This window comes from Macaca fascicularis, chromosome 1 (genome assembly GCF_037993035.2).
Source record: "Macaca fascicularis isolate 582-1 chromosome 1, T2T-MFA8v1.1".
Taxonomy (NCBI): Eukaryota; Metazoa; Chordata; class Mammalia; order Primates; family Cercopithecidae; genus Macaca; species Macaca fascicularis.
The window spans coordinates 160038145-160058597 of NC_088375.1; the positions used below are offsets into that span (position 1 = coordinate 160038145).

General features: G+C 34.6%; 1 protein-coding gene and 1 long non-coding RNA gene across 8 annotated transcripts in view; one reads left to right on the forward strand and one right to left on the reverse strand.

The window, feature by feature from the left end:
• Window positions 1-20453, forward strand: part of ERICH3 (glutamate rich 3) — a 110800-nt gene that overhangs the window by 73789 nt on the left and 16558 nt on the right. For all 6 annotated transcript variants that reach the window (XM_005543006.5, XM_005543007.5, XM_045368744.3 and 3 more), the window contains exon 12: window positions 15196-15645. In XM_005543006.5, the coding sequence (XP_005543063.3) occupies window positions 15196-15645 (450 nt within the window). The remainder of the gene's footprint in view (window positions 1-15195; window positions 15646-20453) is intronic.
• The window catches only part of LOC135964915 (uncharacterized), a 55425-nt gene that overhangs the window by 27797 nt on the left and 7175 nt on the right, over window positions 1-20453 (reverse strand). Inside the window, exon 1 of one of the 2 annotated variants that reach the window (XR_010577652.1) lies at window positions 15369-15541. The exons of the other annotated variant lie outside the window; for it this stretch is intronic. This is a non-coding gene — a long non-coding RNA (uncharacterized lncRNA). Of the gene's footprint in view, window positions 1-15368; window positions 15542-20453 lie in introns of those variants that run through there. 2 annotated transcript variants of the gene reach the window in all.

The following is a 20453-nucleotide window of genomic DNA, read 5'->3' on the forward strand; positions in this document are numbered from 1 at the left end:
ATTTATGACTATAGCCATATCCTATCAGTGTTCCAGTTACATCGCAAATATAACAAATTGTTTGGAAGGAAAAAGTTAAAAATTTCCTATTTCCACAGTTCAGTGTATCTTTCCAGTACATAAACTTACATACCAATATTTATGTAATTTTTTACAAATATGTGAACATATAATTCATGTTACTCTTGAAATTGTTTTTTTCAGTTTAACTATGCACATATATTAAGTATCCCAAGAAGTCAATACATGTATGGATAACTTATTATTGCTAATAGCAATATGAATGTTTATGGTATGCCAATTTATTGTTTTGTGTACTGATATTTCTGTATCTTTAGGCCATATTTCCTTAAGTATTTGCTTATGTTTAATTTTAGTAAATCCTGGCAGACTGCTTTCTGAAAGGGTCATATAATTCACATTCCTAACAAGAATATAAGAGAAAGCCTGTTTTGTGATACACCCACTCACTGGATTTTATTAATCTTATTTATGTTAATCTTATGGGCAAAAAAATACTAGCTTATTGTTTTAGTTTTTATTACCCTAACTTCTGGTGGGTTGAGCATCTTTCCTAATATTCATTGTCCATTTATATTTCCTTTTCTGTGAATATATTGCTTGCTTTACCCATTTTTCTATTGGATATTGTGGTTATTGGGGGGCTCTTTATTAGGCATAGTTTATCACATGCTATCATGCTTTCATTTAATTTTTTTTTTACTTCATTAATATTTGGTCATTCAGAACTTTTTGATTTTTATTACTCTAATCTATTAATCTTGTTTGTTATTGTTTATCAGTTTCTTTTCTAATTAAAAAGCCTTCTCCTAATCCAAAGGTTAGGGACACATTCCCAAATTTTCATCCATTTTCATTATTTAATTTTGATTCAGATACGTAATCCCTATGAAATTTATGAGTTTTTTAAACAACTTGAGGTAAAGATTCTTTTCAATGCAAGACCATAAAATCCATGTAATAAATAGTACTAAATTTCACTTTTAGCATAAGTTGAATCAATGATTTTCACACATACCTCAGCATTTCAGAAATATAAAAAAGTATAATTTTAATAATAGGTATGATGGGAGAAAGAGAGAAAGCTATATATAAGAAAATATGTGGAAAACAGCAATCAGTAGACTTTCATGGTAAAAGAAAGAGAAATAAAAAAATCCTAAGTTAGAAAAGAAAATGCAAGAGGAGTAGAGAATGTTGGAGAGGATCGAAACACCAGTGGCAGACTACAGCATAATAAGCAATGTTCTCACTAAATGTTAGGAGTTTGGAAACTCAACAGATGTTCAGAAGATAGATACAGGAGATGAGGCAAAATGTCTGACTCTTTTTTGGTTCCATATGAATTTTAAAATAGGTTTTTCTAGTTCTGTGAAAAATCTCAATGTTAGTTTGATAGCAACAGCATTGAATGTATAAAAAACTGTTTTGGGAACTATGGCCATTTAAATAATATTGATTCTTCGTATCCATGAGCATGGAATGTTTTTCCATTTGTTTTTGTCATCTTTGATTTCCTTGAGCAGAGTTTTGTGGTTCTCCTTGTAAAGATCTTTCACCTCCCTGGTTGACTGTATTCCTAGGTATTTTATTTTATTTTATTTTTGTGGCAATTGTGAATGGGACTGCATTTTTGATCTGACTCTTGGCTTGAGTGTTGTTGTATAGGAATGTTAGTGATTTTTGCACATTGATTTTGTATCGTAAGACTTTGCTGAAGTTATTTATCAGCCTAAGGGGCTCTTGGTCCAAGACTGTGGGGTTTTCTGGATATAGGGTCATGTTGTCTGCCAAACACGGATAGTTTGACTTCCTCTCTTCCTATTTGGATGCCTTTATTTCTTTCTCTTGCCTGATTGCCCTGGGTAGGGCTTCCAATACTATGTTGAATAGGAATGGTGAGATAAGGCATCCTTGTCTTGTGCTGGTTTTCAAGGGGAATGCTTCCAGCTTGTGCCCAATCAGTATGATGTTGGCTGTGGGTTTGTCATAAATGGCTCTTTTTATTTTGAGTTATGTTCCTTCAATACTTAGCTTATTGACAGTTTCTAACATGAAGGGGTATTGAATTTTATCAAAAACCTTTTCTGCATCTATTAGGATAATCATGTGGGTTTTGTCTTTAATTCCACTTATGTGATGAATCATATTTATTGATTTGCATATGTCAAACCAACATTGCATCCCAGGTATACAGCCTACTTGATCATGGTGAATAAGCTTTTTGGTGTGCTGCTGGATTTGATCTGCCAGTATTTGGTTGAGGATCTTTGCACTGATGTTCATCAAGGATATTGGCCTGAAGTTTCCTTTTTTGATGTTGTGTCTGTGTCAGGTTTTGGTATCAGGATGATGCTGGCCTCAGAGAATGAGTTAGGGAGGAGTCCCTTGTCCTTGAATTTTTTGGAATAGTTTCAGTAGGAATAGTACCAGCTGTTCTTTATACATCTAGTCGAAATCAGTTATAAATCCATCTGGTCCTTGGCTTTTTTGATTGATAGGCTATTACTAACTCAATTTCAGAGCTTATTATTGGTCTTTTCAGGGATTCATTTTCTTTCTGGTTCATTCTTCAGAGGGTGTGTGTCCAGGAATTTATCCATTTCTTCTAGATTTTCTAGTTTATGTGCATAGAGGTGTTCATATTATTCTCTGATAGTTGTTTGTATTTCTGTGGGGTCAGTGGTAATATCCCCCTCGTAGTTTCTGATTGTGTTTATTTGAATCTTCTTTGTCTTCTTTTTTATTGGTCTAACTAGTGGTCTGTTTTATTAACTAAAAGAAACTAGCTCCAGAATTTGTTGATCTTTTGAATTATCTTTCATGTCTCAATCTCTTTCAATTCAGGCCTGATTTTGATTATCTGTTGTTTTCTGCTAGCTTAGAGATTTGTTTGCTGATGGTTCTCCAGTTCTTTTAGTTATGATGTTAGGTTATTAAACTTGAGATCTTTCTAACTTCTTGATGTGGGCATTTAGTGCTATCAATTTCCCTCTCAATACTCTCCTTAGCTGTATTCCAGAGATTCTACTATGTTGTGTCTTTATTCTCTACTCAAATGTCATTCTGGGGCAAATTATTCAATTTCCATGTAATTATATGGTTTAGAGTACATTTCTTAGTTTGATTTCTAATTTGATGTGCTGTGGTCTGAGAGATGTTTTTTATAATTTCAGTTCTTTTGCATTTGCTGAGGAATGTTTTACTTCTGATAATGTGATTGATTTTAGAGTATGTGCCATATGGCAATAAGAAGAATGTATATTCTGTTGTTTTGAGGTGGAGAATTCTGTAGTAGTCTACAAGATCCATTTCAACCAGTGCTGAGTTCAGGTCCTGAATATCTTTGTTAATGTTCTATCTCAATGATCTGTGTAGTATTGCCAGTGTGGTGTTAAAGTATAAGTGAGAGACTTTAACACCACACTGGCAACATTGCACAGTTACCTCCACATTATTGTTATGTGGGAGTCTAGGTCTCTTTAAAGGTCTCTAAGAACTTGCTTTACTTTATGAATCTGGGTGCTCCTGTGTTGGGGGCATACATATTTAGGATAGTTAGATCTTGTTGAATTGAATTCTTTACCATTATGTCATGTCCCTCTTTGTCTTTTTTTTTTTTTTTTTTTTTTTTATCTGTGTTGGTTTAAAGTCTGTTTTGTTTGGAACTAGAATTGGAGCCACTGCTTTTTCTGTTTTCTATTTGCTTGGTAGATTTTTCTCCATCCCTTTATTTTGAGCCTATGTGTGTCACTGCATGTGAGATAGGTCTCTTGAAAACAGCATAGCAATAGGTCTTGGTTCGTTATCTAGCTTGCCATTCTGTGTCTTTTAATTGGGGCATTTAGCCCATTTGCATTCAAGGTTAGTTGACATGTGTGGATTTGATACTGTCATCAGGATGTTAACTGGTTATTATTTTCGCATTGTTTTTACCTCTGAAATTTTTTTGGTATAAAATCGCAAAATTATTAATTTGAGAAGTATATTAGGATAATATAAAATAAAAGTAAATTAAGTAATCACAAGAGCAAATATTTAGTTTACAGTTCTACTCTTTTCAAAAAAGAATTCAAGCAATCCTATTCTAAAATTTTATGTACACACATACAAGGCAATAAAATAAAGAACATAAGTTATTAGACAAAAAGAGAAGATAGTTTTGCAAGTGCCAGAGATGGGACTGTGACTAGGCTTGAACTAAAAATTTAATCCCAGGCTTCCTGACAGTCAAGGTAAAGAATAAAGTACAATGGGCAAAATAAGAATGATGTTAATTACCAGTAAATTTTAAAAAAACATTTGCCATTATTTTTATTATGTTGAAAGAACTACTCAAGACCAATGGTCAGGCAATGAAATTTTCTTTTTAAGGTTTTAAACCAGGTCTTTTCTGTAATTTATCTTAATACATATATTTTATGTTTCTTAGATTAAATGTGACTAGTACATAAGCTCTTTTGTCAATTCGAATATTAATATTGGAGTTAGGCTTATAATCCTATATGATCTAGAGAAAGTGAAATATATTTTTGGAAAAGTGATATAATCTAAGAGAATAATTTTGAAGAAACTATCCAAGTGTCTCGAACCTGGAAAAACAGTGAAAATATGTTTGCATATTCATATAACTAGTTCAAAACACAAAGGACTCTTAATTATTTATTTCTTTAGTACTGGTGGGAAATTATCAAGTTGTTGATTTCATAAAGATTCAGTACACTCTTTGGATATCTTGTAATTGGGGGTACATTTTGTCCTGTATAATCATCTTGCTTTCTAGGAATCAAATAGATTTTTCTGAAACAGAATAATTTTTTATGTTCAAACAGAGAAAAAATTAGGCAGTTCTGGGTTCTTCCATGGAAGGAAAGCTTTAATCATTTAGACTTGTAATTATTGAATAACTGACAGCAATAGATAAGCTTTAACATTGAACACTGTTTGCACATAACTAATTGGAATCGTATGTTTGGAAAGGTATCTTATAATTGATAATGCAATAGGTCACATACTAGGCACTCTTTATTAAGACTATTTAAAGTGTTAAACCCTATGCTAAATATTTTATGAGAATTATCTCAGTTACCTCAAACAACCTTAAAATGCAGACAATTTTCTTTTATCACCATTTTACAAATAAATAAACTTGGAAATGGTGATATTAGGTAATTCCCAAAGTCACACAGTCAGAAAGCAGTGGAATCAAGATGCAAATGCTACCCAACTTTGGAACCTGCATTTTGGAGAAAAAATAATCAAAATCAGAGAATATCCACTTAGCTGAAGTTAAAGCAAATCTCCCCGATAAAAGAGTTGTGTTTCCTTAAAAATATGCATTTTAGATAAATTTATCTTGAGCTCTTCACTTTACCCTAGTCTCTAACCTTTGTTGTGTTTTTTAAATTTTGTTTTTAAAATGAAGATAATGGACAGTTTCTATGATCAACTTTTAGCTTTTTCCTCCCTGGATGGACTTCCCTATCTACTTTAAGATGGTTTGCTTAGTTCTAGCACATCTCTCTCTTCTCCCATGACTGTCATCTACATCACCAGTCTTTATTGAGGTCTATAATTTATAAAAACCCATCATTCAATAGTTTAGTTTTCACTCATTGTTTAGGTATGTTAAATTTTGCCCTCTAATTTATTACACAAGTTAGTAACACAAATTAATTATACTGTAAAAGCTAGGACTGTGTGTACTTCTTATTTCTCACATAGCTGATTTCTTTTTATTTAACTTTCATGTTCAGGCATTCATGTGCAGTTTTGTCATATACATAAATTGCATGTCATGGGGGTTTGATGTACAGATTATTTTGTCACTGAGGTAATAAGCATAGTAGCCAATGGGTAGTTTTTTGATCCTCTCCTCTCACTCTCTACCCTCAAGTAGGCCCCAGCATCTATTGTTCCCTTCTTTGTATCCATATGTATGCAAAGTTTAGCTCCTACTTTAAGTGAGAATATGTAGTATTTGGTTTTCTGTTCCTGTGTTAGCTAACTCAGAATAATGGCCTCCAGTTCCATCCATGTTGCTGCAAAAGGCATGATCTCATGGCTGCATAGTATTCTATGCAATGGAATAGTATGGCTGCATAGTATTTTTTATGGGTCTCTAGTATTCCATAGTGTACATGTAACACATTTTTTAAAATCCAGTCTACTGTTAATAGCATTTAGATTTATTCCATGTCTTTGTTCTTATAAATAGTGCTTCAATGGACATGTGTATGTATTTGTCTTTATGGTAGAATAATTTATATTTGTTTGGGCATATACTCAATAATGGCATTTGCTGGATCAAATGGTAACTGTGTTTTAAATTCTTTGCAAAAACACCAGCTGCTTTCCAAAATGGCTGAACTAATTTACATTCCCATCAGCAGTGTATAAGCATCCCTTTTCTCCACGACCTTGCCAGCATCTGTTATTTTTGAATTTTTTAATAATAGTCATTCTGACAGTGTGAGATGGTATCTCATTGTGGTTTTGATTGGCATTTATCTAATGATTAGTGAAGTTAAAATTTTTTTCATATGCTTATTGGTCATGTGCATTTCTCCTTTTTTAAAAAGGAATGTCCTTTGGCCACTTTTTAATGGAGTTATCTTTTTCTTTTAAACTTAAGTTCCTTATTGATTCTCAATATTAGACCTTTGTCAGATGCGTAGTTCACAAATATTGCCTCCTGTTCTGTAGGTTGTCTGTTTAGTCTGTTGATAGTTTCTTTTGATGTGCAGAAACTCTTTAGTTTAATTAGGTTCCATTTGTCATTTTAGTTTATTATTTTTATTTTTTATTTTTTTGAGATGGAGTCTCGCTCTGTGGCCCAGGCTGCAGTGCAGTGATGGGATCTTGGCTCACTGCAAGCTCTGCCTCCCGGGTTCACCCCATTCTCTTGCCTCAGCCTCCCGAGTAGCTGGGACTACAGACACACACCACCACACCCGGCTAATTTTTCTGTATTTTTAGTAGAGATGGGGTTTCACTGTGTTAGCCAGGATAGTCTCCATCTCCTGACCTCATGATCCACCCGCCTTGGCCTCCCAAAGTGCTGGGATTACGGGTGCGAGCCACCATGCCTGGCAATTTTTATTTCAATTGCTTTTGGTGTCTTCATCATGAAATCTTTGTCAGGTTTTATGTCCAGAATGGTATTTTCTAGGTTATCTTGTACAGTTTTTATAGTTTTGGGTTTTACTTTTAAGTCTTTAATACATCTTGAGTTGATTTTTATATATGATGTAAGGAAGGGGTTTAGTTTCAATCTTCTGCATATTTCTGACATAGCTAATTTCTTGAAGTATATTTTTAAAATATTAAGCAAGTACTTGAATGCTAACACCAATAATAGTAAGATGCTTTGTTTTGTGCCATGATATCTAGCTACATTTATGTTTTATGGTTATTGGAATTTTCAATGGAAAAATTATATAATTTGCAACATTGTATAGATACAGAATATATAATATTTTAAATAGATATGCAATGAAAACTATAAGAACATATAGCTGGTTCAAGAATATTGGGAAATTTAAGAGCTAAAATTAAATTGGCTAGCTATTTTCTTTTGTTGTTTCATTAATGATATTATTAAGCTACGCTTTTAAAGGGCTCTTTTGCATGCTTAGTGTTTCAAAACAGTGTCATTCTGAAATCAAATCTCATTGCTGATTATGTTTTTTTTTACTCCATTGTCAGACTTTCTTATTTTCCATTCCTTTATTGTGATAACTTGCCTTTGTGTTATTCAAGGCATAAACATGCCTTTTAGTATGTGGAATATCAGCATTAGAGATTTTATCCAGCGAACGAGTAGCATGTATTAAAAATGATAATGACATGATGGATTCCTTGGAATACTCTGTTGAAAAGCCAGACTGCATTTCATTTTCAAAAGTGTGAGAGGCATATGTGACCACTGAATCCCAGACACCAGTACATCCTTTTTATTGACATGATTAAGAATCTTGCTGTTAGTATTTGGATGTATTTCATTTGAACCTGCCTGCACCTGTTCCCAGAGGGCAAACAATTGCCCAGGCTGTCACTCTTGTGACAAGTCGGCCCCATTTGAACTGCCAGCTAACAATTGCGTCGACCCGCCTTGATGAATACACTGTGCTGAGCAGCCCATGAGTGATAGAGTGCTACTGGCTGCAAGCTGACTAAGAGAGGACACTGGTTTAGGAATGATGTGTGAGACTTCCTATCATTTAAAAAGAACGACAGCTTCCTTTTCTCTGCATTTGTGTTGACAACCCCAGGCACTAATTCACCAGTTGAAAATATATTGTCATAGATGAATGTTATAAGGTTGAGGGGAAAAGTATCATATCGCTGAGAATATACTTTTATGGACAGTTTGGATGATAGTGTCCATGAGTAAGAGGTCAACGGCTACAAAGTTACAGTTAGACAGGAAGAATAAGTTCTAGTATTTTACTACACAGTAGGGTGACTATAGCGAATAACAATGTAATATATATTTCAAGATAGCTGGAAGATTTTGAATGTTATCGCCACAAAGAAACGATGAACACTGAAAGTGATGCATATGTAATTACCCCAATTTGATCATTATACTATGTGTACATGCGTTGAAACATCACACTGTATCTCATAAATATATAAAAGAATTATTTGTCAATGATAAATTTAAAAATTCGTAATGAAAAAAAGCCTAGCTCCTTTTGAGAAAGATTACACAGACTGAGATAAAAGTAGAGATAAAGAGACAGAGAAGAGACTTCTCCCAGAATCTGGAAAAAAGAAAGACTTGAAGTAATTTTTTTCTAGGAAGAAAGATAATTTCATTTGTGCTATTTTTCAATCTGTTGAAGAAGTAAACCTTATAAACTTTTGAAGTCTCGGAATCACAATAATATTCTACTTAATTGATTTATGATTTTAATGATCTCACCCTTAATCTTTTGGCTTCAATATGGGTTTGAACAGAAGTATAGGGGTGGAGGCTTCTCCTGTGTTGAAATTCTATGTGCTGTGAGACGCACCCTTGGACTTCAGTGTAATGTGTCTGCTTCTTGGATCAGAGAGGATTATGGGAATATTATAGTTGGCTTCTGATTAAAGACTATAATATGTGTGATTTTTTGTTTGGTCAATCAAACTTAAGTGTTTCTTAATGGTAATAATTCCTCAATCCATAGTCACTTTTCAATTGTCGAAGTAGGAAGGCATAACTTCAGGTGAATACTTAAATGTAGAACCATCCTTTAATTCACACAGAAGTACTTTACTATGAAGTGTTTCTCTACAATTTGAATCTGCCTTGTAGAAAACAAAGGCATTACGTAGACACTCAGTGAACTCTTGTGAATGAAGGGCTGATTGACTAGATCAATAGATGAATGAAAATAATGTATGAAGCATAATGTGACACATGATTTGCTTGTATTATAAATATTTTAATAATTTATTTTAGTGTTTAGAAAGTGAAATTTAAGATAAATATGGAGAACATTTTATTTTGTTTTATTCTCCTCCTACTATACCTGCATTTACCTGTGAATATGTATTCTTCTTACATATACTTATCTCACTGATGATTTGAGACATTTCAACTGATAATAATAACTATCAGTATGAGGGCATATGTTCCCTCTTAAGGCTAAAAATCAGTTACTGTTCATGGCTGGAATCTGATAATTTATACTTTTAGTTTCATTAAGCACAGATTCATCCTACAATATTTATTGAGTATAAAGCACTTATCTAATTATCTATTACTGTACATGAAGATATTGATTGAACTGACATATAATATAAACAGATTTTCATGAACTTGTATCATTAAGACAGAACTATTTATACAACTAATAGTGGGATATATAAATTCATGTGTCATGGCTAGTTTGAAGAAAATAAGAGCAGCACATATGCAGATTTTGCTGTGAACTCTTGGGCTAAAGAATAGGAAGGAGAGAATTGGTTGGTATTAGAGTTGAAAAGCTTATTGGATCCACTGGGTTGGGATCCATGGTTATGCCACTGAGATCATTTAAATTTTTAATTTAATTTACGCATTTTAGTTTGTGAACTTAAACTGCAGTTTCTGTATGTGCTTTCAGCTAATAACCCAAAAACAAAGTAGTTAAAATCAGGACACTAATTAAGGAAATGGTGAATTTAAACTGTGGTAAAAGTATGCTGCTTGCTAGCAGGTGAGAAAGTGATTGAAAACTGAGGTCAGGTCTTGTCATTGGTTTAAAACAATTTGGCTACTGATTGCAATAAGAGTGTGGCAATAGTTTCTGAGAGAGTTATCCGCAGTCACTGTTAGAGTGAACCAATATCTTTATGAACATGTGCAGTGGATCTATTGCCCTCATGCGAAAGGAGGTGGATAATTAGTCTCTGTTTTGAGTGTATATTATAGGTAGAAGCAAGGACCAAGGCTTCTGTTTTCTTGTAGAACATTGTCTGGCACATAGGAAGTTCTCAATATATATTTAGTGGACAAATGAATCTATGTAAGTTGGAAGGAAAGTGAAGGACAACTCAGAACCTCAGTTATGAGGAGGGAGAGCAGACTTTATCCTGGATTTGCTGGACTGGTGTTGACTTCGGATGTGTGTGTGGCTGGTGCCCTTGGTCAGGTGTATCAAGCTAGCAATCAGACAGTATAAACAGTGAGGATTGCTGGCATATAAAGCATACACACGCGCGCGCACACACACACACACCCCATTTTTGTGAGTGTCCCCACAGTGTTCCATAGTTATTTGTAAACAACTGAATAACATGTATAGTTTCATAAAATAGCATCATGATCAATGTTATAAATAAACTAGGGAAGACTTCGATTGCTACCTTTTGCTTTTGCTTTTGCTTTGTATTCATATTCTGTGCCTCGGAATATTTTAAATGGAGTTTGTGCTCTAGAGTGGTGGACAAAATTAATAATGACCAATAGAGATAAAATGCGAGGACAGACTACACATTTCATGAGTTCTGATTTTTGAAAGAGAACAATTTCCTGTCTGTCAGTCTTGAGTGGTAACAGAGGAAAGTTAGCTAAGAGGAGCAATGGCGGGTCCGTGGCTGTGAGTACTTCCTGTCCCAAAGCCTTTTCGCAAATAGAAGGGTCTTGGTTTTACTGCAGTGTATCGTTACAAAATAAGCATTTACAAAAACTTTCTACTTACTAGCTAATGGACATTGGGTACTATTGAACCTCTTTGGACCCCTCTTTCTGGATCTCAAAATAGAAGATAATTATTATTCCATAGGATTAAGTGAGATGTTTGTAAAGTGCTATTTCATGGTTTGGTTTACAGTAGGTGCATAATCATGATTAGTTTTATCTTTATCATGGTAGCTGTGATATCACTCAATATCACAAAAACGAAACTACAAGAGAGAAATTTATTAGAATATACTACATGTATGACATCACAGAGGAAAAAAGACTATAAAGATAATTATTTCATTTGATTAGATTAAATATTTTTCTCGTGTAATTTCTACAATTTTGTAAGGAGAACAAGTAGAATTATCCCCATTTTACAGTTAAGAAAACAGAGGCATCACGAGGTCAGGAGATCGAGACCATCCTGACCAACACGGTGAAACCCCGTCTCTACTAAAAAATACAAAAAACTAGCCGGGCGAGGTGGCGGGCGCCTGTAGTCCCAGCTACTCGGGAGGCTGAGGCAGGAGAATGGCGTGAACCCGGGAGGTGGAGCTTGCAGTGAGCGGAGATCCGGCCACTGCATTCCAGCCTGGGCGACAGAGCGAGACTCCGTCTCAAAAAAAAAAAAAAAAAAAAAGAAAGAAAGAAAAAAGAAAACAGAGGCTTAGATAAGTTAAATAGCATAACCAAAGTAGAAATTATTAAGTAGCTGAGCTGTGCCTGGGACACCAGGATTTGTCGTACAGAAGAATATGTCATTTTCTCTCAACCTCGTGCTGTGTCAAACAAGATTTTAATTATAGTGATGCCAAAAAAGAAAGAAAGAAACAATTATCAATGACATGAAAAGGGAAGAAGGGTCTGGAGAGCTCCTGACTGTGGAAAGAGAAAAGTCAAAGATCTTGCTTAGGACATGGAACATGGCACCAAACTTGCTGGCTTCGGCCAAGACCTCAGGCAATGAGTGCAGATCTTTCCTTTACCAAAACAAGCAAAAGCAGGTTCTTACAGCATCACTACCAGAAGGGAATACACGAACAAATGGAATTGGGTAGGAGGCATAGCTGTTTATCAACATGCTTGCAAGATAATTTTTCCCTCCTAATGACAAAGCGAATTTACATATGTGTTCTGAAAGTTTTTTTTTAATATAAGCATTTGCTTTATCTAAGAGAATAAATAAAATTAGTTTTGAAAATCCTATTCCATAACCCTGAAGCTTTTTAAACTTTTTTATAGGCAAAGTCTTACCCCAGTGTCTGTGTATGTAAATGACAGAAAGAAATGAGAGTGAAACTAAATTATAGCATGAGGTTAGGGAGAAATTTGAAAACTGAAATGAGTTTGTATGGGAGGTCAGGTGCCCTGGCCACTTGGAGGCCATTCATTCTCCTGATCTTTCTTCTCTGAAGGACTGACTCAAACTTGAACCAGAGTATATTTCAGCCCTTTGAAATGAAATAATACAATTAATGGAAGCTACTAAAGAAAGTCAGAGGAGCACTCATTTTAAAAATTATATGACCAACTCTCAGAGCCAAAAGTAGGAGTCATCATTTCCATATTCAGATGGTAGATATATTTTTGGAGTTCCAAACGAGTATAACATTGAGTCCTAGCTAACTATGTAATTAATGAAAGCCATTGGTTAAACTGCTAATAAACCAGAATTGAGGTTCTTTTTGAAAGAAGAAACATAAGACTCCGAAGGGAAAGGGGAGTTCAGAGAACCTAAAGTTTCTGAACAGATACAAATAAGATGGGGAAGAACTCTCCTTGATCTGCTACATTTTCTACCAGGGACACGGCATAGCCAGATTTTATAAAATGGAGAATAAAGAATGAGTAGCTAGAGTGTATGATTTATTTGAAAAATAGTGGTCATCTGGTGTTTGTCAAGGTATCAGGAGATAAAAGCAAATGGAATTAGACTTAGGGGCTCTGTTGCTTAAAGGCTTTTTGAGTTTGTTTTTTACTGCTGTGTAGCATCTCTCAAATCTTTGTGGAAACTCTGATATGTCTCTGAGACTATATTTAAAATGCTAAGACCTGTCATGGAGAGCCGGCAGGACTGGAGGCTTGGAGAGAAGAGGATAAGGGCAAAGACAGTTATTTCTTCTCTTAAACTCTGCACTAGCTGCTACAGCTATTGGTGCAGCTGCCACATGGAACTGAAAGAAATAAAGAAACAGAAAAAACAGTGAGGAGTACAGAGAAGACAAAAAAATAGGCAGCATTTAAATGTAGGATATTTTATTTGAAAGTATATTTATGAAAAAAACAATTACAAACATAGACCTATTGGTTAGAAAAGCAAGATTGTATTTCTCTGGCGTATAGCAATGTATGCAGTGATTTGTTATGCTGTTCAGCTTCCTTATTGAGATTCAGTGTGTATGCTACTTTATTGGAAATTGTTAAAACCTTTCTAGGTATTACATAAACCAGTTGTGGCTACCGTAAGTTTCTAGACTGCATATCTGCAGCACTCTGTCGTCGAACTGCCTAGATGTCTGAGAATCTCTTACCAACTTTGTTCACCCATTGCCCATCTTCTGCTCCCTTCACCTTTTTCAGAGGACTGCCCTGACTACTGGAGGTGCTTCACCCTCAGACTCAAAGAGCCTGGAAATGCCAGAGAGTTTACATCCCCCTAGGGAGGCCCATAGCCAATGTCTGACTTTTCCAAAGTATGAAAGCCCAGCTCCTGCCTAATATAAATTACATCCTAATATAGCTTACACTTCAGAAGTGCCCATGGGATCAGGTTGAGGTTGAGATGGGGCTTGAAATAGCTCCCTTGATTGATTTCTGCCCTTCCTTCCTTTGCTTCCACCACTCCCTTAAGAGTTCTCCTGGAGCACATCTTTAATACATTTCTCGCACATGAATCTTCATCTCAGCTTCTGCGTCTGCAGAGCTCAAAATAAGATAAAATCTCCATCTATGCACACACACACATGCAAGTGTAACCTACATATATTTGTCTACTTACTGGGCAAATACACAGATCTTACTGTGTCCAGATACCAAGATATACTAGGATGATGAATGGTATGGTAGATAAAAATTTAAGTTTCATGCACATGGAACACTGTGGTGATAGAAGGAAATAAATAAATAAAGCTTTTGTTGAAGAGACAAAGGATTATTATTTTTTCTTTAACGAAGTGGATATTTACAAAGGTTTGTCAATAAAATGGCTTTCTAAAAACAACAACAACAAAAAACAGGACTGGTTGATAGTTAAATGTGATCTTTTGAAAATTTCTATATACTCATATGTTCCATCGATTCGGTAAGTTTTCTGTATCCTAACAATGATTTAGACCAGGGATCTAATCCCCGGGCCATGGACTGCTACAAGGTCCATGGCCTATTAGGAACCAGACTGCACAGCAGGAGGTGAGTGGTGGGGAAGCCAGCGAAGCTTCATCTGTATTTACAGCCACTGCCCATTCCCCATTGCTGGCGTTACTGCCCGAGGTCCATCTCCTGTTAGATCAGTGGAAGCATTCGATCCTCATAGGAGCAGAAACCCTATTGCGAACTGTGCATACCAGGGTTCTAGGTTGTGAGCTCCTTATGAGAATCTAATGCCTGATGGTCTGCCACTGTCTCGCATTATCTCCAAATCAGACTGTCTAGATGCAGGAAAACAAGCTCAGGGCTCCCACTAATTCTACATTATTGTCAGTTGTATAATTACTTCATTATATATTACAATGTAATAATAATAGAAATAAAGTGCACAATAAATGCAATGCACTTGAATCATCCCAAAACCATCCCCGCTCAACCCCAGTCCGTGGAAAAATTGTCTTCCATGAAACCAATCCCCGGTATAAAAAAAGTTGTGGATCGCTAAGTAGACTATATGGGAAAAGGATATCAAGTCTGTACTAAACTATATTTTAAAATTTTTAGTATGATTAATTGCTAACATAATTTTCACAATTAAACCAGTTGCTTTATGGAAGAACAACAATGTCATCACTTGCATTTTTTTGTAGATATGAAAACTGCTTCATCAGCCTCATCCAGAAGTCACGCTTATTCTAGTGACAGTGAGGATGAATCTGCAGTGGGGGACAGGGAAGCCCATGCTGACAGCAGCACAGAGGAAAGTGCCAGAAGTTCATCTTCTCAGGAGCTGAGTGAAAATGATGAGCCAAGAAAGTCCCACCTTCCAATTGAGGAATCCTTAGACATTGAAATTGAAGACCAAGAAATAACAAAAGCAGATGTGGAGGCCAAGCCAATGCCAATAGAGGAAAGCTTTGAGAATGTTCTTAAAGAAGGAACGGAGAAAGGAACCCAAGGGATTGCAGAGGGTTTATCTGAGAAGTCCGGGAAACATGTTTCTGCAGAAGAAAAGGAAAAGGATAAGAGTAAGCTTTGGGAAGAAAGCACTGCTCAGGTGAAGGACAAAAAGGCAGGTCTCCCTGGAGTGGAGGAAGGTGGTAAGTATGGCCGTTAAGTTGAGCTGCCATCGTGCTCATGCATGGAAGCTGATTTTGGTCATTGCATTACGCCAAAGCTTGGGAAATACTATTGTGATAATGCTTCAGGGATTCAAGATTTTTCCTGTGTCTCTCTTTGTCACATAATCATACATGTATTTTCAGTTTGCTGTTTGCCTTCTCTTGCACTTAAAAAATTACTTGATAATTTCTATCCAGCCTGTTTCTTATTTTCAGTAAATTCCCTCCTATGGGAATTTCACTTCAAGAATGAAATAAAGCACAATATGTGTTTGAAGGCAAGGATGTGTGTGGCTTTTAGAGGTTATTTATTAGTAGAAATACTATTTGCTTTTAGCTATATATGGATTTTGAGATATATAGCTAATGTTAATAGGTGCTTACTATGTTCCAGGCAAGGTTCTAAACACTTAGATATATTAACTCATCACATCCTCACAAAAACCCAATCGCCCTCTAAGTTACATTCTATTATCATCATCTCTTTTTTACAGATGAAAAATAAAATGTGGCTTCAAAAGGTTAAATAAGTTACCAAGGATTACACAGCTAAAAGAGGCATTCCTAGGATACGAATTCAGGCAGAGTTGTTCCAGAACTTCTAAATATTGCCTATCGCGTCTGTGTAATATGAATTTAGATTTAGCTAATAGTGTAAAATTTTCTTACAAGATTCCAAACTTGCCCTTGAGTTCTTCTCTGAAACTGAGTTACTTTCTGATCCCTGGGGATCCTGAGTGTGTAAGATTGTTCATTTGACATGGAAAGAGTAAGGAGTGTCTGGATAATAAGGCCCCAGACCTTAGACACATGGAAGGTCTGATGCTTTTCTCACCTTGAGGAGCAGAGTGAAAGGGCTGAGGGGTATCCTGTGGACAGCTGGATTGTACCTGCCTGACGCTTGCCTCTCACATAACCTTCTGTGCCCTGGAACTGGTTCACAGTCCTTTTGTTACTCCCTCTCATCTGTCTCCCCTGTCAATGCAGGAGCCATTCTTCTTGATTTTAAGACAAAATTTGTTTTCACATTTTAATATTACTAAAATTCAGCTGCATTTTAAAAACATATGAATATTTTTGGTGTCTATGTTACTTTTAGGCCCTTAAAAACTACTATTAAACCACTGAAGTCTCCTTCTAGGAACTGAAGATGTCGAATAGTTATCTATCACTTCAACCAATATTATTAATCTTCTACTATGCACAAAGCACCATAGTCAATAAAAAATGTGTAAGAGAGGGTTTCTCCCATAACATGCTGAGTGGAAGCCTTGGCACACCACCGGACAAAGGTTAGTAGTCCTATGTAAAATAGAGGAGTTACAAAATGCTATGTGGCTTCAAAGGAAGAGAAGTCCTGTTTGTTAAAGGACACCTTGAAAGTTTTCATGAAGAACATATTTGAGAGACTGTAAAGGTTAAATAGAATTTTGAAGGTGGGATACAGGAGGGTAAAGGTGTTTTAGATAGTGGAGTATAGCAATGCATATGACCTTTGAATAAGTTACCAAAAATAACTTTAGAACAGAGTTTGACAAACTTTGGCCCTGGGGCCAAATCTGAACCATTACTGTTTTGTCTTGTTTTCTAAATAGCCTGAAAGCCAAGAATGATTTTTGTATTGTTAAATAACCCACAAAATCCTAAGAATTTACAAACTGGGACTTTAGAGATAAAATTCATCAACCCCTGCCTTAGAATTATAATTCAAAGACCCTGAACATCTTCAAAAGAATTTTTGTCATATATAAATCAAGATTCTAGCTCCAATATATTTGAAACTCTTTAATAAAATAATTCAAATCTTTGATCTTGAATTTCATTATGAAATTTTCATACATATAAGGTGTCATCTAGAAAATGTGTACAAGATGACAAGCTACTAATCAAAAAGATAGAGGTGTTAAAGGTCAATAGAAACACTAACATTATTTTCATTTTTTAAATTTTCACTTCAGAAAACTAGGTTGTTTACCTGAATTTGTGCAAGTAGACATCTTTTTGTAAAGTAGAATATACATAATGAGGGTCATAATTAGGCTGTAGAATATCAGAAATGTGGCACTATGATCATGTCACCTGGAAAACAGTAGTTTTTGTTTTTCTCTGAGTTTGTGAAATGAAAAGTGTATTGGCTTATTACTTTTCTCAAATATATTGGGAAACCATGTTCTTAACTTGATAACATCTATAATTTTAAAACATTTTGTTATCTTTTTATTAAGGTGGATTCAATACAAGATGGCAAGGTTTGGGACTGTTTATCTTTGTTAAGCTGTAATATATGTGCTATTATTAATTTTTTATTAACAATACACGTGGAATGACATTTAGACAGTAGAGAAAAGTAATTTTGAAAAATTACTCATAGGTTTATTACACACAAAAAGATCCCTTTTAACATTTGGTCAGGATTTTTATTTGTAAACTTAGGATTTACAAAGTTTTGTTTTCATATTTTGTAAAATATATCCTGCTTTATATCTTAACATTAGACCATGATCATTTTTCACATCTTTAATCTTTATGAACATATTTAACCTCTGTATGTTATGCCATTCTGTGATTTTCTTATAATTTAGCTGTTTCCTTATAGTTGGACATTTATATTTTTTCTTACTTTCACTCTTGCTATTAGTACTTTAGTGAGTGTCTTATTGCTAAAATTATTTCAAATTTATAAACATTTTCTTAATATACATTTCAGTAAGCCTAATTTTTGTTCAAAAGTTATAGATATTTTAAGGTTTTTAATAAACTTTTTTCTCACAAAAGTTTGGTTTAAAAGTTTAAACATTACAGAACAGACAAGAATAAAGTGAAAGTGAAAGTCTTTCTTGCCCAACTTCTACTCTTTTTCTCCAGGGATAATGGTGGATAGCAATTTTTCTGTGTGCGCATGATTACAGAAATTATAGGTAGGTAGATAGATATAGATATATTAATATGTATTGATATATTACAAAGATACATACACGTATGTTATTTTTATATAGAGATGGAAACATACTATACATTTTGTTCTGAGACTTGCTTTTTTTCACTTAACCGTATATCTTGAATGTCTTGTCACATAAGCACACTTCTCTTTTCTTCATATTAATCTAATCTGTTACTCTTATATTGCCACAGTATTGTATAACTGCACATTTTTTAAAAATAGTTCTTTAAAACCTATTTTAAAGAACTCATAGTTTCGTTCTATTGTTCATCTTCCACAAAAGAACAAAATTTGAGGGTTGTGAAAGCTAGGAAATACAGAGTCAGGGAATATAAAGCACAAGACATTAACAGGTAAAACAGAACAAAGACCATGTATAACATTCAGAATGATGTAGAAGGATTAATGCTATCAAAAATCTGAGGCTAAGTAAATTATAACAGTTGGGTGGCTAATGTTTTCTAAATACGGATACTCAGGGAAATGATTCAATAAATTTGTTAATATTTTAAATAATAGATTTAAAAGTCAAAAATATTCTTTAAATTTTTGTATGAATAACAATTTCTAAGAAAATTCCACATAAAATCACAAAATATGCACACGTATATATTTTACTTAGATCCCTGACTAGAACTGTAGGTAGAAATGAAAGAGGGCTGAGAGAATGTGTAAATGACCATGTCTCACATTTGCATGATACTTAATCTTTTTAAGTTAGGATAAAAGCTGTGATTATGTTAAAGAATAACCTATGTTATGAATAAATCTGTGGGCTAAAAATCATATACAATTAATAACGTTTTATAGACTCTAAGGTAACACAATTTAATTTGAATTGTTTTTACTTGAGATCATAGTAGCGGTGGATAAATGAGTAAAGTAAAGCCATTGCCTTCATACCTTTTAGGCTGATTGCATAAAATATTTTCCTTCTCACTGTTTTATAGTATGTCATATTTAATTGGACTTTGTCCAGTCCATCAACAAATCAGATGAATTGAATAAAAGATATACTGTACACAGTGAAGCAGAAAGTAAAAGATTATAATTGCTAGCTACAATGAGACAGTGTTCTTGGGTGTTAATCCAGTATTACAGGGCATGGTCTTATTTTAATATGTTTATTTTCTGTTATTTTCAGCTTAAGCTGTCATGCATTGTGACATAATCTTGGCAATATGTTCTAATAGTGGAATAACTCAAGTGCATTTATTTGTAAAGTTAATTTAATTTATATATCATAAATATAAATGAAATAAAGAGTAGTATATTTAATGCAAATTATAATGTAAAATGCATATGGGAGTAAGCATTTTTTATTTTTGTATGTGAGTCAGGAAAAGTCATAGTGCTTGACCAGGCAATTTGAACTTAAATAATAGTATAACTAAAATGAATTGCAATTTTGTTATCAGGCAGGCAGGATAAAATGGTCCTGATGAAAGAACAAGAAAGTCAAGTGTTATGAGTTGAGGTCTAAATACAATTTCTGAATGACCTGTGGAAGCATGTATTTGTTCTAATAGACCTCTTCAGTCAATAAATATTTGCTGAGGATCTGCTTTATGCCACACACTGTTCTCACTGTGAACACGACAGTCGCTTTCCACATGAATTTTATATTCTAGGAGGGAGGTATGCCTGCCAAGTGGAAAATAAGCATGTGATGGGGTATCTGGGCTAAGTGATAGAAGGAAAATAAAAGCAGGGTAAGGGGATAATAGAGTGATGGTTTGAGGAAGGGGTGGTATTTTCGGGATGGCCTCTCTAATGATCAGACATCTGAACAGAGATGAATGAAGTACAGAGGGAGGCCACTCTGTCATCTACAGAAAGACCACAG